The sequence below is a fragment of the Pisolithus orientalis genome (assembly GCF_024613125.1).
Source record: "Pisolithus orientalis strain OTSU chromosome Unknown F5J12scaffold_21, whole genome shotgun sequence".
Classification (NCBI taxonomy): domain Eukaryota; kingdom Fungi; phylum Basidiomycota; class Agaricomycetes; order Boletales; family Pisolithaceae; genus Pisolithus; species Pisolithus orientalis.
In genome coordinates, this window is record NW_026260802.1 from 140,040 (window position 1) to 163,231 (window position 23,192).

The following is a 23,192-nucleotide window of genomic DNA, read 5'->3' on the forward strand; positions in this document are numbered from 1 at the left end:
GATACCCTCTCTCCAGTCACTTGCTTTGAGACTGTGCAAATCCTCTTGGCTTTTGCTGCTCAGAAGAACTGGGAAATGGAAGCACTGGATGTCAAAACTGCCTTTTTATATGGCAACCTTGATGAAGAAATTTATATGGAGCAACCAGAAGGCTTCAAAATAAAGGGTCAAGAGCACAAGGTTTATTGGTTACTCAGAGCCTTATATGGCTTAAAACAAGTGGCTCTTGCATGGAACAAAGCCTTGCATACATCATTACTTCGCATGGGCTACATTCACTCAAAAGTGGATGCTGGCATATATATCTACTCCTCAAAAGCTGGCATTGTCATTTTCCTCATCTATGTTGACAATGGACTATTCCTTGGATCAGACAAACATCTTCTCAAAGCCAAGAAAGACGAATTCATGAAGAAATGGGAATCCTGTGACTGAGGGGAAGTAAAAGAATATCTTGGAATTCAGGTTCATTGAGATCGATCAAGAAAAGAACTCTATCTTGATCAGATTCCCTATGTCAAAAAAGTTATTAAATTCTTCAACATGGAGACTGCTTGAAATGTTCACACTCCATTACCTTCAGGATATCAACCAGAGAAAGCTCCCACTGATTATCAAGCAACTTCCCAACTCTGCTCACAGTATCAATCTATCATAGGGTCCTTACTCTATATGGCCCTTGGTACTCATCCAGATATTGCTTTTGCAGTCATTTGCATGAGTCAATACATGGCAAATCCCACTGAGGATCATCACAACAAAGCACTGCATATAGTTCACTATATTGCATCTACTCCGAAACTCGCACTTTACTCCTCTGGACTAGAATCACAGATATTTGGATTTGCTGATTCCAATTGGGCTGCAAATAAAGATACTTGTCATTCCACAACTGGATATGCCATGTTTCTTGGCACTTCCTTAATCTCTTGGTGATCTCATAAACAGAAGATGATTGCACTTTCCTCTACTGAAGCCAAATACATGGTTTTATCTGATGCTGCCTGTCAAATCAAATGGCTTCATATGCTGTTTGACAAATTTAAACTCAAAACTGAGAAGACCATATTATACTGTGACAATATGGGTGCTTGCTTTATTGCTGAGAATCCAGTCTCAGATGGATGATCTAAACACATTGATGTCCAATGGCACTTTGTTCACAAATGTGTACAAGACAGCTTGTTTGGTATTGAATACATTCAAACTGATCAACAAAAAGCCAATGGTCTTACCAAATCTCTAACATGGCAGAAGTTCAAAACAAATTGCTTGTTGATGGGACTTGTTACACTCCCATTCTAGAGTGAGGGGGAGTGTTGGAAATATTTATTAGTTCCAACCATCTAGATGCATCTAGACTTACACATTTTGATACATGTGTATGATCACATGACTTGCTCAGTCATCCAGCTCCACAATGACATCAGTATGACATCATTTACTATGTCATGTTCCATGACATTCTCTGCTGTTCCTTACTATACATAGTAATACTTTCCTTTTACACTACTGGTCCATGTGTACATCTACATGTATATAAACTCAGGGATTTCTGCTGTACTCCCCATTGTTCTACCTACAGAACAATCTGCATGCTCTATTGAGCCCCCACTCTACTCAGAACTACTACTTCAAATCTACCAAGCCTAACTTACTTATAACCAGGCAAGTGTTCTGTCTGCACTCTTGTCCCTTCCCCATTCCTCTGTGCAATAGGAACATGTGTCAAGGTCACACAACACCCCTGACTTCCTCTTAGGGCAGAGTAGGAGTGGGTTGGGTTGCAGAGTACAGTGGTCAAAGTCCAAAGTGAATGCAACCACTGGGTGGTGAGATATTCAATGAACAGTGAGTGGAGGGGTATGGAGGAAAGTTTCAGGGACAGAGGTCAGAGTTGGAGTTGGAGGTCAGATGAGAGGGCAGAGTAGGTGTTAGGCACTTATGTTGGTGTCATGGTCATGACACATGTCAGAGTAGGTGTTAGGCGCTTATGTTGGTGTCATGGTCATGACACATGTCAGAAGAGGGCAGAGTAGGTGTTTAGGGGCTTATGTCGATGTCAGGGTCACGACAATTTGTTTGTATTTTCCTGGAAGTTGATGTTGATATCTGTGAGTGAAAAAGACAGCAGATCTGTATCCTCTGGCAGTTTAAGCACTGATATCAGTGCTCAAAATGTGTCCCTGAAAACAATCAAGTAAATGAGCAAGGAAATTTTACATGTATCATACTTGATTGTATTGCACTCAGCCATAGTCTTCACCAATTTTTGTTGTAGGTTTTCAATCTCTGCTTCATACATTGACATCATCTGATCATGAAACATCTGTTGGCAGGCCAAGCTGGGATAGTGCTGGGACTAGATGATGCATATACAGACCCCAGGTGACCCAGGCATTCAATTCTTCTAAGTAAGAATATCATTCAATCTTCTGACACACCTGAGAAGCCTGAGAAAATGGTATGTCTTGTGAGAATGAGTATGACCTGTTCAGCATGTTGATCTGCTGCTGATGACTTGATCCAGCTGGCATTGGGCTTAGTGGAGTGTCAAAAATACTGGGGATACTCTGAAACATTGATTGAGATGCAGAGAGCAACAGATCCATGTTTGTCATGAGTGGCATGCAAGGAAGGAGATGGGGGGAAGTATGGAAGGAATGATAGCAGTTATGCCTGTGTGACTCCACTCCTACCTATGCTGTGGCAGAACTAAGTCTAACTCCTACATGGACTTACCTCTGGCTGCCAAGTGCTTCTTTGACATACCAGATGATGTCGACCTTGACAATGTTGTACTCAGTGATCCCAGCCTTACCGAGAGCAGCACTAGCCCTCATTTAACTGTGTCTGATGACCAGCTACTTGACCCCAAATATTAGCACTCCCACCCTTATCAATATGAGCAGCTCATACAATGTTTGCTTCCATACCAACTCCCTGGGGCCCTTGCCAATGCTGATTGGGCAGATAAAGTGTGAGTGTCCTGGTTTCAATTCTATCCCTTGTTAACTTTTGGGCCCAGTTTTGATCCTGAGTGTGACACTCCTCCTCAAGCCAATACCCTATGGCCAACTTGATGTCACTCAATGCCTCATCCACCTTTGTAGCACTCATCACCAACTAAGGTCCCAGTATATTGTGGAGTGTGGCATCCTTCTCTTGGCTCTGCATCTGAGCCTGAGTCCAATGATGTTCCACTGCATATGCAAACTCCCTGTCCTCCTCTTCCAGCTCAGCATCCATCACCTGGCTCTACAACTGAGCCTGAGTCCAAGGCTCCAACAGCTCCACTGCATATGCAAACTCCCTGTTCTCCTCTTCCAGCACAGCATCCTTCTCCTAGCTCTACAACTGAGCCCAAGTCTGATGATGTTCCACTGCATACACAAACTCCCCATGCTCCTCTTCTGGCACAGTGTCCTTCTCCTGGCTCTACAACTGAGCCCAAGTCCGAGGCTCCAGCAGCTCCACTGCACAAGCAAACCCCCCATCCAGCTCTGTCTCCAACTAAGGCCAGCTCTGACAACATTTCAGCTTGGCATGTCCCCATTTTCAAAAGTATCTTTGCTACTCCAAGTCCCCTGCCCCCTGGCTCCCTTTACTGGAAGTACATCACACCAGAGGAAGATGCAAGGTGGTATGATTGTGCAGGTCAGGGTAGGATGTTTAATGTGATTCAGTGATGGAAGAAGGAGCTTGAGGACTTGCAATGACCAAGATTGTACTTTTACATGTCCAGAATGCATTTGTTGTTGTCCAGAATACATTTGTTATTGTCCTCATCAAATAACTTGTCTGGCACATTCTTAAGCATGAAACAACCTCAATGGTGAGCTAATCAGACTAGTTACATGACCTCCTTGTAGTATCTAAGTGTGTGCTATGTTGCTGGAACTACGTCATTCTTGTGATCATCCTCATGATTGTCCATATTGTTCTGAGTACCTTCCCCTTCATAAGGGACACCAAATGTAGCAATATCTAGACCCAGCCACTTGACCATGAAGTAGCAGTACCCCAATCCTGCAAATTGATGTGGAACCATCCCTATGATGCCAGTAATCAACTTGATGTCAATGATGCACACATCCTCTTCCTGACATTGGCAAGCTTGGATGGTGTGACAAGAGAGTTTGAGTAGGTTGGGGTCAGGGGAGGAAAACATTGTGATCACTGCTACATTTTTCCAAATCCAAGCCAATGCAATATTGGGGTCTTCATTTTGAACAGCAAGGTGGGTAAAATACTGGACTTCACCCATGCATGTGGTCTGGTCAAGCACAAACTACAAGATGTAAGTAGGGCACTCAAAGAAATACATGCATATTACAGTACCTTTACAAAGTGAGCAGGGCATATCTGATCTGGTTCATGAAGAAGCTCTCTCCATGCTGTCCATGTGATCTGCCCATTCAGCAGACAGAGACATGCCCATCAATGTATTTTGATGCTACCTTCATGGCCTAGATAATGTGAAATTGCTGATGCAGCAAGTCCTCATGGAAAGATGGTTGTACATCTCACTTGCAGAGCAATACATATCTGCCTTCTAGTTTAATGGTGATCAATGGAAATGGTGGCTTTTCAGGGCATAGACTGGGTACCATTGCCTTAAGCATGTTGACTTGGCAGTGCTGCACCCCCTCATGAGACAAGTTGGCATATGGATTTGATGGCTGTCAGATTTCTTGACCTAAGTTTCCAATGGTCCTCTCCATAACCCACTGTGAGTAACAGATGGGTGGACCCTTCTTGACTGTCTGCTGCATCAAATGAGATACTTGATGTATGCATGGCCAGATGAAATGCAGTTGGAAAGGGGATCACTGACAGTAGAGTTCCTTGAAATTGAGGCCACTCCATGAGGAGTACAAGAGCATCACAAAGGTTGGAGTTGGGGATCTTACTCTGGCATATGAGTTGGAATCCATGAACTAACTTGCAGAAGTTCCGCCAATAGGGCTCACCAAGGACTCCATAGAGTAGGGCAGGCACAAGGTAGACCCAGAATTCCCATGTCTTGTAGCCAGATGAAATCTTCTTGGCAGGGTTGCATGGCTTGCAATCAAAGGACCTGGGAAGATGTTGCACAGCAGATGAAACAAGAGCACCATGAGTTTCCCGAAGATGGCCCATGGCCATTGCAAGATATGGTCAGGAGGGGTACACTCAATCATGCTGCACCATAATGGTAAATAGAGGTCAGATGGTAGAGCTGCAAGATGCATGATATTGGGGGTCAGACAGTCAGGAATACCAAGCATACAAGACATATTGAGACCAAGAAGGATGGATGGCTTTGTGATGCCAGTTGTAATGACCAGAAGACTTTTCACTCCTGCATTTCCTACTTGCCTATATATATCCATCCTCTGGTTAGGGTTACGCTTTAGGGATGCTTAGTCATCTCAGACTTTTCCTTTGCTTATCCTTTCATGCTTACACATTACTTAGTAAGGCCATGCCTCACTGACACCACATGTTTGTGTTCAACCAATAGTGTAGTTTTCTCTTTTGTTTACCTTCTTCTTGAACATTCTCTCATGGCAGTACATACACACAGTAGGGCAGTATATAAGTCCTGTTGTTGTCATAGCCACTCTCTCTAATCTAGTTCATTTTGAGCTTGGTACTCAATCAACAGGTTCTACTCCCACACTCTCTGGTTTGAAGTGATAGCTGAGAAGACTCACATCTTTAGTTGCTTCACTTGAACTAGATTACAACTTCTCCCCTATCCCTGCATACCTGGCACCAAGGGTGTTCCATTTGCCACCCCCTTCATTGCCTGGTCCTGCTAACAAGCAGAAATGGACCCCAACCAGCTGCAGCCCCTGCCTGTTGATTATGCCATGGTACAGGCGATGGTGGCAGCAATGGCACAAGCCATGCAACAATACATGCCCATGCCAGCTCCAGTGCAAATGAACAACTTTGACCCTACAAAGAGGGGCATTGCTGAGCCTGGGATGTTTGATGGGTCCATAGCAAAGTATGAGGAATGGGTCATCAAGATGAGGGCCTTTTGCAAAGTGGCCACCCACTGCTATACAAGCCAGGACTGCATGGCTTTCTGGACTTGGATGATGGGTCTGATTGCCAGAAACTGTGCCCATGCCAAGTTGGACTTTCACTTGGTGAACAGCAACTGGCCTTCAATTGATGAGGTGGTGGCCAACCTCAACTCAAGATTCTGGCCCATGAACAGTGGAGATTGAGCCCAGAAAAAGATGCAAAAAGTGAGGCAGGGACAGTCTTGAATGTATGCCTTCTTGGCAGAATTTGACAGTTGGAAGCCAATGGCAAGCACTTCTGACAATCTGGCTATCCTGTGCCTCAAACAGGCAATAAACCCAGAGGTGCTATGGCTCATGCACCATCTTGGTAAAAGAAAGGATATGTACAAAGAGTATGTAACTGAGCTCTGGTTGGTGGCCAGAAATTTCAAGAACCACCATTACATGATGGCCTCCTCCTCAAGGGTATGGCCTCAAAACCAACCTCATGGCTTCTCTGCCACAGGAATGCAACCCAGAGCCAGCACTCCCATGGATATAGGTGCTGTTCTGTGACAAGGAAAGGGGAGGGGACCCCCTAAAGACAAGTCCCATATAACCTGCTTTGGATGCAGCCTCAAAGGCCATTATTGCAGTGAGTGCTCAAAACAGGCACAACCACAAGGATGCCCTGTCAGGGCTGTAAATACTGACACTGGACCCAACCCCTGCCTGAAAGCAATGGAGGGGATGAGCTTCAAGCAGATTGTCACACATATTAACCAGTTAAAAGAATCAGAGCTGCAGTGAAATTGGGTCCTGCAGACTCTAACATATGGACATTTGTTCCTGTTTCTTCTTCTTCTTTTTACAGGTTTTGTTCTACTTATGGACTTAAAAATACAAAAGAAAATACAAAAATTGAAAATAAAAATACCAAAAATAGTGTACCAGTAGTCTCTTTCAATTGCTTCTCTTTTCTCAACATTGAAGAACCACAGGAGTTATTTAATGGTTCAGAATCTGTTTCCCCTTCTGTTACTTTTTGTCATGACCATGCATTCATCCTAGGTCCTCACTCACTCCACACCCCTTTCTGCTGGTCATTTGCTCACTCTGCACCAACTCTGCCTGCACCCTGACATTTACCAGTCATCTCCACTCCAACTGCTGTTGGACCTGTACTGCTCTCTTACTGGGCTGCACAGACCACTCTCTGAGGAGTCATGTGACTACCCTTTGGACTTCTCCCTGGCAGTGCACAGTCAGGTACTCTGCAGTGCATGCACTGCATGGTCCAGTGCCTGGACTGTTCCTTTTTTGGATATCCTAAGTTACCTGTTTGTGTGTCCTCCATCTACCCTTCATTCATCATCTAGGAAGTTTTACTTGAAAATTTATGAGTCTCTGTATGTCAGTTCTGATTCCAGTTACTGTACCTCCATAGTAGTATAAAAGCATGTATTGTACTCTGGTGTTCTTCAGTATGAATATCAACTTAGTTCCTACTCCCTCTGTCTCCATCTTCTGCCTGTCAGAGTTGCCTCTGACTTTCCATCCATACTCTCCCTCTGAAATACAAGGGCTGAGATCATGCAAGGAGGTAGTGCATGAGCTAAACCTGATGCCCTCACTCCACTCCACCTTTGTCTCAGTGGACTTCATTCCTGCCAACACTCTGCCAGTTGGAGTTCAGTTCCTGCTGTCAGACTTGCTTCTGAACCTTTCCCCAGACCTTGTCTAGCATCAGAGTTGGTCAGAGTAGGCCCAGACTTGACACTTTTACATCATCTGAAGCAGAGTCCTGAAAGGGCTTGGGGCCAGATGTAAAACCTTGCCTGCTTAAGTCCACTTGCAACAAAAAACGAAAAAAAGTTTCTTTTGATCTCCCAGATCTGGAGGGTAGTAGTGCAAAGACTACCATACAGTCTGAAAACTAATGCATGCTGAACTTGAAAGGCTCTGTGGAGGTCCCTTTGGTTTTGCAAACAAATGCTGGTCTGGTGTTCAAGGTCAATGCACTGCTTGATAGTGGTGCTACTGGAATATTTATAGATAGAAGTTTTGTGGAAAGGAACTGGATTCCAAAGATAGTGCTGCTGAGGGCAGTAGAAGTATTTAATGTTGATGGTTCACCTAATTCCACTGGAAGGATTACACATCAGGCTCACCTTCATGTCCAATACCTTGACCATCATGAGATAACTGATCTTGGAGGTAGTACCATGATCCTGGGACATACCTGGTTACATCAGCACAACCTGCTGATAGATTGGAAAACCAGTGAGGTCAAGATGGGTAGATGCCAACAGCTGGCACCAAAGTCCTCATTCATACATAAGGTGGAAAGGCTCAAATGGGAAGCCATGAACTCTTATGTCTCCTGGATTTGAAATCTAGGGATGGACAAACCTAAAATGGATAAAACCCCTGAGGAACTTGTTCCAAAGGCATATCATGAATATTTATCAGTCTTTTTGGAAAAGGAATCTGAGCATATGCTGCTTAGGAAACCTTGGAACCATGTGATAGAACTAAAGGAGTCATTTGTGCTGAAGAAGGGAAGGTTGATCCCTCTCTCCCCTGATGAGCAATGAGAAGTCAGTGATTTCATTGACAGTCAACTCAAGAAGGGTTATATTCAGCCTAGTAAATTGCCACAGACCTCTCCCATGTTCTTTGTTCCTAAGAAGGACAGCAAAAAGTGTATGGGCCAGGACTACCATTATTTAAATGAGCATACCATCAAAAACTCATATCTGCTCCCTCTAATATCTCAACTTGTTGACAAGTTGAAAGGTTGCAAACTCTTCATGAAGATGGATCTTTGTTGGGGATACAACAACATTAGGATCAAAGAAGGTGATGAATGGAAAGCTGCTTTTGTATGCCATCATGGTGCTTTCAAGCCCCTGGTCATGTTCTTTGGGCTTTGTAACTTGCCCACCATGTTTCAGAACATGATGAATGACATATTTGGCAATATGGAAGATGTGCTTGTAGTCTACATTAATGACCTAATGATATTTACAAAAACAGACAATCAGGAGGAACATGACAAGATTGTGCTGGAGGTGCTTAGAAGGCTAAAGATAAATGACCCATTTGTCAAACCACAGAAGTGTATCTTCAGACAACAAGAGGTGGAATTTTTAGGAATGATTGTTGGCATTAATGGAGTATGTATGGACCCTGCCAAAATCTCTGCTGTGCAAGATTGGCCTGTACCTACAAAAGTTCACAGAGCTCCCAGTTTCCTGGGCCTTGCAAACTTTTACCAATGCTTCATTAAGGACTTCATGCAGATCACAAAACCCCTAAATAACCTCACAAAGAAAGACCTTCCATTCATTTGGGATGACAAATGTCAGATGGCATTTGATACACTAAAGGAAGCCTTTACTACCACCCCTATCCTTATGTTCCCTGATCAAGATCAGAAGTTTCACTTAGAGACAGACACTTCAGACTATGCCACTGGAGCAGTGCTCTCAGTAGAATGCAATGATGGTCTCTGGAGACCAGTTGCCTACTCCAGTCACTCTCTATCTGGGGCTGAACTTAATTATACAGTTCATGACAAAAAAATGCTGGCCATTATCCATGTGCTAGAGCAATGGTGTCATTACCTTGAGGCTACTCCATACCAGTTTGAAATTTGGATGGATCACCACAACCTCAAGTGGTTCATGACTGCTCAGGGGCTTCAACCATGCCAAGTGCATTGGGTGCAGTACTTTAGTCAGTTTAACTGTGTCATAGTTCATAAACCCAGAGTCACAATGGGAAGGCCAGATGCCCTGTTGAGATGAGAGGACTTTATAGAGGGAAAAGAAAGGGAAAAGTCAGAAGAGTCCCTATTTATAAACCCAAACCAGGTTCATTTGGTAAAACTAGAAAATCCCTTCATGGAAGATCTGTGGATCAAGTCTGCTAGAGCCAAAGGAGTTCCTGCTGGATGCAGGCTCTGAGATGGTCTTTATTACAATGGAGAAAAAGTCTGGGTACCTAGCACACTCAGAAGGAAGCTGCTTAATGCTTTGCATGACTCTGCCCTAGCAGGACATTGTGGAATAAATGGAACTCAGGAGTTGATCACATGCTGGTTCACATGGTCCACCTTGAAACCCAATGTAGAAGAGTACATAAAGCATTGTCAAATGTGCCAAGCCAGCAAGTCTGGAAATAGGCCACCTGCAGGAGAACTCAAACCTTTACCTACCCCTGATGGGCCTTGGAGAGAATTGACAACCAACTTCATGGATCTTGGAGTCAAGGGTTCTTCTGGAAAGTCCCACATCCTAGTTGTTGTCAATAGATTCTCTAAGGAAGCAAAGTTCATTCCCTGCACTGCAGAAGAAACAGCTGCTAGCACAGCTCATCTTTACCTGGCACATGTTTGGAAGCACCACAGACTTCTGGACTCTATTGTATCAGACAAAGGCCCTCAGTTTGCCTTGGGTTTCATGAAGGAGTTATTTAAAATGTTGGGAGTACAACAGAACCTCTCTATGGTGTTCCACCTGCAAACAGACAGACAAACAGAGCAGTTGAACTGTGAGATTCAACAATATTTACAGATGTATGCCAACCAGCAACAGACTTGCTGGAAAAAGTGGCTACCTTTGGCACAGTTCATGTACAATAACTCTGCCTCTACTTCTACTGGCAAGTGCCCCTTCAAAGTTACCTATTCCTATAGACCTAGGATGGGCATCAAGCCAACAACTTTGAAGGTAGAAGCAGCAGAGGAAGTTGCCAAATCTTGGTTCCAGGTGTTCCAAGGTGTAAAAGCAAACCTTGCCAAAGCATGCTCTCAGCAAAAGCAGCAACTGGATAGATGCCACTCAGCTGCCCCTTCTTACTCCATTGGATCTCAGGTCTGGCTAGCTACAGACCATCTGTCCTTGAAAGAATGGCAGAGCCATAAACTTTCTGAGAGGTGGATTGGACCATACAAAGTTCTAGAGGTATTTCCAAATGCTCTTAAGTTAAAGTTGCCATGCAACACAAGGATTCACCTGGTTGTGAATGTCTCACAGGTTAAACCCTATCTCAGTGCTCTTGATGGGCAGCCTGTTAACAGGCCTGGACCACAGAGGGTTACTGATGAAGGAGATGTTGAATATGAGGTTGAATATGTTGTTGACTCCCATTTGAAACATGGAGCTCTTCAATTCCTTGTCCATTGGAGGGGATACCCCAAAGAAGATCATACTTGGGAGCCAACCTCTGCCTTGAAGAACTTGCAATTGGTGATCAAGGATTTTTACTGATCCCACCCCAGGGCCCCCTGTAAATTATCTCTCCTTTCATCAGAAAGCTTCAATAGCTTGTTCACACCCATGCTGGAACCATTTACTACCATTTGTCCTATTTGGTCTCACCTGGAAGTCAAGCCTTAGGAGGGGATAGTGTAATGATCAGAAGACTTTTCACTCCTACATTTCCTACTTGCCTATATATATCCATCCTCTGGTTAGGGTTATGCTTTAGGGATGCTTAGTCATCTCAGACTTTTCCTTTGCTTATCCTTTCATGCTTACATGTTACTTAGTAAGGCTGTGCCTCACTGACACCATGTGTTCACATTTGACCAATAGTGTAGTTTTCTATTTTGTTTACTTTCTTCTTGAATGTTCTCTCATGGCAGTATGTACAAACAGTAGTGCAGTATATAAGTCCTGTCATTTGTCATAGCCAGTTTCTCTAATCTAATTCATTTTGAGCTTGGTACTCAATCAACAGGTTCTACTCCCACACTCTCTGGTTTGAAGTGATAGCTGAGAAGATTCATGGCTTTAGTTGCTTCACCAGTCTCCATGCAAAGTGTCTTGTACTGAGTTGGATTGGGAGCAGCAGCAAGATGAAGTAGATTGTGGAGGTACTCCTTTGAATCAGGATCTTGGAGGTCATAAGGGCTACAGTCAGCATGATTACTACCTTCAACATTATAGTTGTTCAGAAGGAGCAGTGTGGGATCGTAATGATTGCCTTTGCAGCACCTGCACAAGCCACAATAGGGTTGGCACCCATTTCAACCACTATGCCCCACCATTCCATCAAAATATTTGAGACTGGGACCATCAGCTGTTGCAAAGATAAGAAATAAATCTGAAACAAAAGCAGCATCATGGCATGCATCCCAGATTGTTAGTCCTTCATTCTGTAAGGCAGCAAGGTGGTGCAGGCCAGGGAAAAGGAATGAGTCAACATTCTTGGGTTTGTGAGGTCCAGGAATGAAGCCACTGGGGAGGACATAGTGCTTCTTGTAGCACTTGTCTGAGGAATGGTTCATGATGACCCATATGTAAATCCAACAGTCTGATTCCTTACTTTTGTACAGTTGTGTGCCATTGAGGGAAATCATGAGGACAATGTCTTGAGGTTTAATGTGACCTTGCTGAATGGCACCCAGGTAGTCCAAGCCTTGGTACAATGGTTAATATTACTGCACTGGACATCCTCAGGTGAGCACATACCTTTGCAAAAGTCATCATATGTATTGATTATGCTGCCATTGTTATGGATCTGTTCACGAATCCACTGTCTCTTGTTGTAGATAGCCACTCTCCTTGGCTTGCTGGGGATCACACCAAAGGGCTTGGAGTTGTGGCCCAAGTGGTATCATCATGAACATCTGGCAGGCAATGGGACACTGACCTGCACTGACTCACAGTTTGATGGCATCATAGTGATCCTCCTCACATATAGGACATTTGTCAAGTGCAGAGTATGGGCCTGTGAAGGCCACACAACTATCAGGACACATATCATGTTCGATTGACTCAACTCCAGTATATTCAGTGATGAGCTTCTCGATATTGTAATAGCTTGGGATGGATATGGCCCTCCCTTCAAAACAGCATGCAGCAGATTGTTGTATGGATTCATATGCCAAAATTGCAGAGTGTTTGAGTGAGAAATACACCTTGAGTCCAAAACAGATTACATCATCATCTATTTCAAGTTGGGTGCACAGGGGGTTGCATAGTCTATGGAGGGCTGCATCATCTAGTTTAGCAACTGGGTCATCCAGAGAAGCTGCATGGAGAAGTTTGATGAATGCAACCACATTGCACTGCTTCAGGTTGATGGCCACTTGGTCCAGCAAATCTATATTGAAGACTAAGCGAGAGGGAGGGCACTGATCATGAGAAAATGACTGGGGAGGTGAGTGTGATTGGTGAGGTGACTCCAGCAGATGGGGGGATCACAAGCCTCCATGGTCATGGTCATCCAAGGGGAATTGTAGGGGAGTACATGGATGATGGTCATGGTTGTCCACTGGGTTGTTGCCATCATCTGAGGGGAATCACAGGGGAGTACTTGGATGATGGTCACAGTCATCTGCTGGGTTGTTGCCATCATCTGAGGGGAATTGTGGGGGAGTCCTTGGACAATGGTTGCAGTCATCTAAGGGGAATTGGATTTGACCATGCTCTGCTTCTAACACAGAGGAATGCATGTGCATATGGACCTGTAAACCAATTGGGACCTCATTGGAAAACCTATAGGTATGAAAGGGGAGGAACATACCTCCTCCATGTGCTGATCAGCTCTGGCCACCATGCTTGACTATATGTAGTTTTTATAGTGAAATGAAATCACTATTAAGTTAAAAAAGATATACCTTGTGCTGTATTGAGTGCACCCATTTGGCACATCCTTGAGCCACATCTTGAAGCAACCAAAGATACAAGTCTTCTCAGCTATCACTTCAAACCAGAGAGTATGGGAGTGGAACCTGTTGATTGAGAAACAAGCTCAAAATGAACTAGATTAGAGAGACTAGCTATGACAAATGACAGGACTTATATACTGCCCTACTGTTTGTACATACTGCCATGAGAGAATGTGTTGGAGATATATTCTCCCCTGTGTTCTGCTCACTTTGGTGCGATGTTTGGGTGCTTACATAATCACCTTAGAGCGCACATTTTACAGTAGTTTATTCACTGTTCCCTCAGTAGCTTGTTGCACTACTGAGGGTAAGCTCACTTTCACTACCAGTATTATACTTACTGGTATCCTGTAGATACCTACAGGTTGGTCTAATACATTAGTAGCTTGTTGCACTACTGAGGATACCTACAGCATCCTTCAAGAGAATGTTCAAGAAAGAAGTAACACTGCAAGCATTTCACAAATTTTCATGACAAGACATGTTGAAAAAATTGAAAGAAGAGATACCATGTTATTTGGGATGATTTCACACAAAACATACAAGAGTAATGTTTTATTTTCTCTGCATGTCCTACCTGTAAACATTAATTGATGGTAATGACCATTAGCTTCTAGTCTAATGGGTATTACCATCAATTCATGTTTGCTGGTGGAGAAGGCAAAGAAAATGAAATATTATTTTTGGATTTTGTCTGTAAAAGCATCCATAAAAACATGGTATCTTTTCCTTCAATTCTTTTCAACATGTTTGGTCATGAAAAATTGTGAAATGCTTGCAGTGTAAACAAAAGAGAGAACTATGCTATTGGACAAATGCAAACATGTGTTAGCAATGAGGTATGGCCTTACTAAGTATCATGTAAGCATAAGCAAAAAAGTAAAGGAAAAGTCCAAGATGACTAAGCATCCTTAAACTGTAACCCTAACCAGAGGGTTGATATATATAGGCAAGTAGGAAAAGCAGAAGTGAAAAGTCTACCAGTTGTTACACTATCCCCTCCTAAGGCTCGACTTCCAGGCAAGACCAAATAGGACAAACAGTAGTAAACAGGTGTGAACAAGCTGTGAAAGCTTTCCAATGAGAGGAGAGATAATTTATGGGGGGCCCTGGGATGGGATCAGTAGAAATCCTTGACCACTGACTGTGAATTCTTCAAGGTGGAGGCTGGCTCCCAGGTATGATCTTCTTCAGGGTATCCTTTCCAATGCATGAGGAATTGAAGAGCTCCATGTTTCAAACAGGAGTCCTTCAAGGACAGGTGGTCCATAGCTAGCCAGACCTGAGATCCAACAGAATAAGAGGGAGCAACTGAGCAGCATCTATCTGCTTGCTGCTTCTGCTGGGAATGCACCTTGGTGAGGTTTGCTTTTACATCTTGGAACACCTGGAACCAAGATTTGGCAACTTCCTCTGCTGCTTCCACCTTTGAAGTCATCAGCTCAATGCCCATCCTAGGTCTATAGGAGCAGGTTACTTTGAAGGGGCACTTGCCAGTAGAAGTGGAGGCAGAGTTGTTATATGCAAACTGAGCCAAGGGTAGCCATTCCTCCCAGCAAGCCTGTTGCCAGTTGGCATAAATCCATAAATACTGTTGGATCTCATGGTTCAGCTGCTCTGTCTGTCCATCTGTCTGTGGGTGGAATGCTGTAGAGAGTTGCTCTTGTACTCCCAACATTTTAAATAATTCCTTCATGAAACCAGAGGCAAACCAAGGGCCTCAGTCTGATATGATAGAGTCCAGAAGTCCATGATGTTTCCAAACATGCACCAGGTAAAGACAAGCTGTGCTAGCAGCCATTTCTTCTGCAGTGCAGGGGATGAACTCTGCTTCCTTAGAGAACCTATCAATGATGACCAGGATGTGGCACTTTCCAGAAGATCCCCTTACTCCAAGATCCATAAAGTTCACATAGTGTAGTCACACTTAGTCACAACACATGGGCAGCCTGTGCACCAAAACACCAACACTTATATAGACCCCGAGATGGGCCCACCTAAATAGATTAGCCAGTACACATGGACAGGCCTGAGGGACTAAAGTGAGAGCAACATATGTATGGGCCCATAAGTGCATTACCACAACATATGGGAGGGCCCATGGTGGGTAAGGATGCTGAAACATTTAGATGGGCCCATGACCAATTATGTATACTGAGCTGCTGTAAGACATGGATGGGCCCATCCTGGTAGGTTACACCCCTGTCACAACATCAAGGTGGGCCTGCCTATCATAACATGGAGAGGGTCACAACATAAGGACAGGCCTGGGAGTAATATCATTTATGGTGTCACAACATCTAGACAGGCCCATTCATAATAAGCTGTACCCCTGTTGCAACATCTAGACAGGCCTGTCACTAGTATCATTTAATAGAGTCACAACATCAGGTCAGGCCCATCAGTAGTATTATGCAACATATGGATGGGCCCATCCACAGTAAGATGTACCTCTGATGAGACATAAAGACAGGCCTGTCAGTAATCTCATGTATAGCATCACAACATATGGATGGGCCCTTCAGTAGTATTTATTTATATTGTCACAGCATATGGGTGGGCCCAGCCCTAGTAAGATGTACCCTGTCGAAACATAAAGATGGGCCCATCACTAATATCATTTAATAGAGTCACAACATATGGACAGGCCCTTCAGCAGTATTATTTATATTGTCACAACATATGGGTGGGCCCGGCCCCAGTAAGATGTACCCTGTCGAAACATAAAGACAGGCTCATCACTAATATCATTTAATAGAGTCACAACATATGGATGGGCCCTTCAGTATATTATTTATATTGTCATAGCATATGGATGGGCCTGTCCACAGTAAGATGTACCTCTGACAAAACATAAAGATGGGCCCATCAGTAATCTCATGTATAGCATCACAACATATGGATGGGCCCTTCAGTAGGATACAACTATGCAAGATTACTATGATCAGAGAATATGACAAATGGCACAGATGGAGTTTCGTATGGAAGCTACAGCAACTATGAGCAACAATGACAAGGGCAGCTGTGGCAGCAACACAAGTGACAGTGACAATGACAGAGATGCAAGTGATGACAATGCTTGACACAGACTGAAGGCCATGCAATGCAAGAATGGCTGTTTGATGGAGACAAGGTGTGACAATCATGGATGCTGAACTCCAACTAGCAGAGGATCAGCAGGAACAAAGTCCACCAAGGCAGAAGCAGAACAGAGTGAGGGCATCAGGTTTAGCTCATGCACTACCCCCTTGCACAATCTCAGCCCTCATATTTCAGAGGTAGAGACCAGATGGAAGATCAGAGATAACTCCAACAGACAGAAGACAGAGAGATATGGAGTAGGAACTTAGATGGTATTCATACTGAAGAACAGCAGAGTACTGTACAGGCTTTTATACTACTATGGAGGTACAGTAATCAGAATCAGAACTGACATACAGAGACTCATAAATTTTCAGGTAAAAACCTCCTGGATGATGAATGAAGGGGAGATGGGGAACATATGATGGGTAACATAGAACAAACCAAAAAGGAAACAGTCTAGGTGCTGAACCATGAGGTGCACATGCTGTGGAGTACCTGACTGCATGCTGTCAAGGAGAAGTCCAAGGGCTGGACTGGCAAGGGGCACATGACCCACTGGAAGACAGTCCACATGGTCCAACAGTAGGCAGGGTGCAGAAGACTTGCAAATGACAGAGGACTGGCAGAGTTGGTGTGGAGTGAGTGGAATGACCAGTGGAGTAGGGTGCAGAGTGGGTGGGGACATAGGATAAATGAATGGTCATGACAGAGGGCACAGATCTTTACAGACTCATCACCCACTGAAAAAATTACCTTTGCAATCTCCACATATATGTCATTCTTCCTGTGGCACAACTGCTGCTTACTTCTACCTTCCTCCTGAGCATCCTGCATAGAATCAGAAAAGATCTTCTTGCAAGATGCTTCATGAGTTTTACACCATTTGATCAGGTGATCAGTTCATGCAGCATGCAACTTTTCCCACTGAATTCAAATATTTGGCTGCTTTGCAACTGATCTGGCAGACTGCGATGATGGGAGACCAGGAGAGCCTGGCCCAGTTGCTGGGGCCATTGCTATGTTGAGTGAGCAGTGAGAAGTGAGTGGTTCAAAGTTTACAAAACTCAGCTGAAGTTCAATTGGAGTTTCAACCTCTGGGTTCTCAGCCAGAAACTCACTGAAAAACACATGAGAAACATGCAAACCTCCTCAGACTTTGAGCCAACCTAATGAGGGGTGTACTTTTGCTTTGTAAACCATGGATAAATGCCACAGTGGAATTTTTGGTAGTGTCTGTGGGCAAAAGGGTAGTAGACTTCAAAGGGTATAAAGATAGATCAGAAACATAGGGGGAACACACAAAGAAAATGTTATCATGGTCTCCTTGTGATCCAAATGAGTCCTTGACCAATACTAAAAAACCCTGTTTGGGTTGATTCATGTGGCAATGCATCTGTTTATGTGCAAAGTAGTCTTCTTTTTCCTCAGAGTTTACAAATCATGGAAGGGGTTGTAGCCTGTTGTGGGGACATGTCAGAATTATAACCTGTCTTCCCAAGTTTGGGTCATGGATTTCTAGTGACTGTTCTCTGTCATGGAAATCCTGTAAGATACTGGTGAGTAGGCAAAAGAAGGTTGACTGAGAAGTACATAAGTATTCACAATCGGTGAGTCAAGGACAGTCAGAATTTCAAAGTATGAGTCAGGGACTGTCAGAAACCGAGTAAGTGCACTGGTATTGAATTAGGGGGAGGCTGTGCATGTCACATCTCCAAGGAATTGCTGCCAGGCTGAAGTGGGATGACAGAGAGGCAGCGCTCATCTGATGCCAATATATTACATCCATACAGGGACAGCAGGTGTCAAGTGACAAAGGACTTGAGCATTGGGGGTCTGTGGGGTGACAGGAGCACAGGGGATCACATTTTTCCCCCCTCTGTCCTCTCAGCAAAGTTAATAATACTTCATGAATGAGGCTCTACTGGAGGAGAGGATGAAGAGGGGGCATCTTCTGCTGTATCTTGCAATAAGAAGGCAAGATGTGTGTCATACTCATCATGGATGCAATCAGGGAGAGTGGAGGACAGTAGAACATACTGTAGCTGTTGCAATTTTGGAAGAATGATGGATGAGACTGGTATACAGACATTGCAGGGAGCAGGGAGGAAGGATCCATATGCTTCATTGACTGAGGAGACTGAAATGACCACATAAGACCTTTCAAGCTAAATGACAGACCTGAGGTGACCAAAGAAAATCCTTCTGGATGTCATACTGACAAGGAGAACACACTGTCCAAGCTGGATGGGCTGAGAGGGAGCAGATGAGGATGGGATGTACCAGGATGCTTCAGGGCAGAAGCTGGTAGGAATTCCTGGTAGATATACATAGCCATTTTCCCCAGCAAAGGGGACAAGCAAAATGACTGATGTGGAGGTGGCCATATCAGAGGAATTAGCAAAATGAGCATCTGTTAGAGGGAGTGCTGTAGAAACATGTGGAGTGTGAGGATCCTCTCCAACTTTGGAAGGTAGGATCACATGGCTGAACACTATAAGTGAGTGTGGGAACAGAGTCAGTATCTTCAGAAGTGGAGGAGATATGTCAAAAACCTGAATGCCATACATGGGTGCTAAGAATTTTTATGGGTGCTTAACTCATTTCTTTCTCTTTTTTCTTTGGCATTGATGACTTGTTCTTGTGTGAAGGATGACCACTAACACCTCTGGCCATCTTCTTATGCATTAGGGCTCTAGTCTCTCATCTCCATTCATCTGCTATATCCATGTCCACATCACCAAACACCTTTGGTGTGTGACACCAGCTCAAGTCCTGGAACTCCAGACTTGAGCTGCTCAATCATATGCAGCATTCCTCAGAACTTCACCCTCAGACCCCTAACCAGGGTACTCTTACTGGCATCACCTAAATCCTCTGTTGTTTACAGAGGTTACTGCAGCTGTTGCTCAGTAGAAACCACAGTCTGCAACTAAGTTCTCCATTACACTTCAACTTTGGTCTTAGCATAACAGAGTCATTCTCCCACAAGTGACTCCACAGGCACCTGACTGGTGGGGTATGGTGCAGGGTCAAACCCATACATGAGCAAATATGGCATCTGGTTGTGGGACAAATGTATGCACAGGTTAACCTCACTATGAACACTATGACACTGTTTAGTGCTGGCCAGCACTGGACACCTATCCCAGGTCTTGCTGATGCTTAGGGGAGGGGAAGGCTGCCAGAGGAGCCCAAGCTGGTCCTTCCAGGACAACCACATCAAGTAGTTGGTAAGGTTGCATGTTGCTTATCCAACTGATCATGCATTCAGTCTGTGATGTAGAATGTTGATGAGTTGGCCTTCAAACACTAGACAACTGCAAAAGCTGTAACACTACCACATGAATATCTTGCAGAGTGGTTTAAGGCCCTTAGGTCAAGTGCACCTGATGATGGAAGCTTGAAACTGCATTCATTGAGATGTGGCAAGCAGTGAGCATGACCCCAACAAATACAAATGTACACTTTATATGACCTATACTTAAGCTGGCCATGGGTACTTACATGTAGGGGTATCCACCACTAGTTCAGACACAATTCTGTATTTGCATGCCATATTTTTACATCACATCAATGTATATGAGTAAACACAAGTGTTCCAAACTGCAACCATTCAAATCAGTGAAGAAATGGAAGGGATACATATACATTTGTGTGTGACAACCACCAAAATCATACCAATGCTAGGCATGTTGCAGTGGAGATTGAATATTGAGCATGCCTTACAAATTGATGATAAGCAGTAGTCCCATACCCAGACACGCTACTCTTAATGTTGTGACTATACTCAGACTTTATTGGCCTTCTGGCTCCATCAACAGCTTGTTTGCTGAAAACATCTCAGAATAATATTGTCATAAATAGTGAAAATATGCACTTACACATGCGATGCTCAATGGTGATTTTGATAATAGCTTCACATAAACCATCCATATTACCATTATGGTCCTGAAAAGCTGCCTTGACAGCTTTTGAAATGGCAGTCTGTATATTGGAACTGTTGTATTGCTCCACAGCCAATGACAAAACCTCCTGCCAAAGATGGTGCCCATGCTGCATTAAAAAGTAAGAATGCTCAGCAACAAGCAAGCATCCTAGAACAGTGAGTATATGTTGAGTAGGCAATGGGAAACACTTACCAATGGCATGTTCAGCCATCAACTGGAGAGTTGGGAACTTCCCAAACAAAGTGGCATCATTGTGCAGAGCTGGCATTTGGATGGCTGTGTTGACTTCAAATTTTGCCTGTTATGTTAAATGTTCACCTTAGGCAAGGAGAGGTAGCAAGTCAATGCTTACAAGCTAAGAATTGTAATGACACATATGTGACAAATATGGTCACAACATAGGTGGATGAGAAATGAAGCCAGTTATGACTGCTGTAATGCTGCGCACCTCCTACCAAAGAAGAGATCACACCAAGGGCACCACCACACAATGATGATTAGTCTATGTACCCAAATAACCAGGCAATCACTCACATTCTGCCATATGACATATTGAAGGGAATGCATAAAATTCAGCAAACACCAGGGGCAACATGGCAAGACCACTTACCAGCTACAAGTTAAGCAGAATCCAAAGGTTGAAAGTAAAGGGAATCAAGAAATATCCAACATTGGACTAAATTCACACACATTCTGCCATACCATCAACATGAACAGTACAGGGAATGCCACTGAGCAGATATCCAACTGAACATGCCATGAAACCACTCACTGACTGTCATACCACCAACATCAAGAGTGCAAGTGAGGCCATTGAGCAGACATCCAGCCAAACATGAACATGCCATCAAATCACTCACATCCTGTCATGCCACCAACATCAAGAGTGCAAGTGAGGCCATTGATCAGACATCCAGCCAAACATGCCATCAAACCACTCACTGGCTGTCATGCCACCAACATCAAGGGTGCAAGAAATGCCACTGAGCAAACATCCAACTGAACATGCCATCAAATCACTCACCAGCTGTCATGCCACAAACATCAACAGTGCAAATGAGGCCATTGGGCAGACATCCAGCTAAACATGCTATTATATCACTCACCACCTGGCATGCCATTACCATCAAGAGTGCAAGTGAGACCATTGATCAGACATCTAGCCAAACATGCTATCATATCACTCACTGGCTGTCATGCCACCAACATCAAAGGTGCAAATGAAGCCATTGATCAGACATCCAGCTAAACATACCATCAAACCACTCACCCCCTGTCATGCCACCAACATCAAGATTGCAAGTGATGCCACTAATCAGACATCATCTAAACATGCCATCAAATCACTCACATCCTGTCATGCCACCAACATCAAGAGTGCAAGTGAGGCCATTGAGCAGACATCCAGCTAAACATGCCATAAAATCACTCACATCCTGTCATGCCACCAACATCAAGAGTGCAAGGGGGGCCATTGAACAGACATCCAGCTAAATGTGCCATGAAATTACTCACCACCTAGCATACCACCAACATCAAGAGTGCAAGTGAGACCATTGAGCAGACATCCAGCTAAATGTGCCATGAAATCACTCACCCACTGTCATGCCACCAGCATCAAAAGTGCAAGTGAGACCATTAAGCAGACATCCAGCTGAACATGCCATCAAATCACTCACATTCTGTCATACCACCAACATCAAGAGTACAAGGGAGGCCATTGAGCAGACATCCAGCCAAATATGAACATGCCATCAAATCACTCACCCACTGTCATGCCACCAACATCAAGAGTGCAAGTGAGGCCAATGAGCAGACACCCAGCCAAACACACCATCAAATCACTCACCCCCTGTCATGCCACCAACATCAAGAGTACAAGTGATGCAATTGATCAGACATCCAGCTAAACCTGCCATTAAATCACTCACCCCCTGTCATGCCACCAATATCCAAAGTGCAAGTGAGGCCATTAAGCAGAAATCCAGCTAAACATGCCATCAAATCACTCACCCCCTGTCATGCCACCAACATCAAGGGTGCAAGTGAGGTCATTGGGCAGACATCTAGCTAAATATGCAATCAAATCACTCACCAGCTGTCATGCCAACAACATCAAGAGTGCAAGTGAGATCATTGAGCAGACATCCAGCTAAAAATGCCATCAAATCACTCACTGGCTGTCATGCCACCAACATCAAGAGTGCAAGTGAGGCCATTGATCAGACCTCCAGCTAAACATGCCATCAAATCACTTACATCCTGTCATGTCACCAACATGAAAAGTGCAAGTGTGGTCATTGAGTAAAAATCCAGCTAAATGTGCCATGCAATCACTCACCCTCTGTTATGCCACCAACATCAAGAGTGTAATTGAAGCCATTGAGCAGACATCCAACTAATGCCATGGAATTGCTCACCACCTGTCACACCACCAACATCAAGAGTGCAAGGGAAGCCACTGAGCAGACATCC

The 23,192-nt window shown here is 44.1% G+C and overlaps 1 protein-coding gene across 1 annotated transcript; it reads right to left on the minus strand.

The window, feature by feature from the left end:
* Window positions 1–12,675: 12,675 nt before the first annotated feature.
* F5J12DRAFT_722964 (uncharacterized protein) lies at window positions 12,676–13,074 on the minus strand (the record flags this gene model as incomplete). The annotated part of the gene is made up of 1 exon (XM_051741417.1): window positions 12,676–13,074. A coding segment is annotated over one exon (399 nt), but the record flags the coding sequence as incomplete, so codon positions are not given.
* Window positions 13,075–23,192: the final 10,118 nt, after the last annotated feature.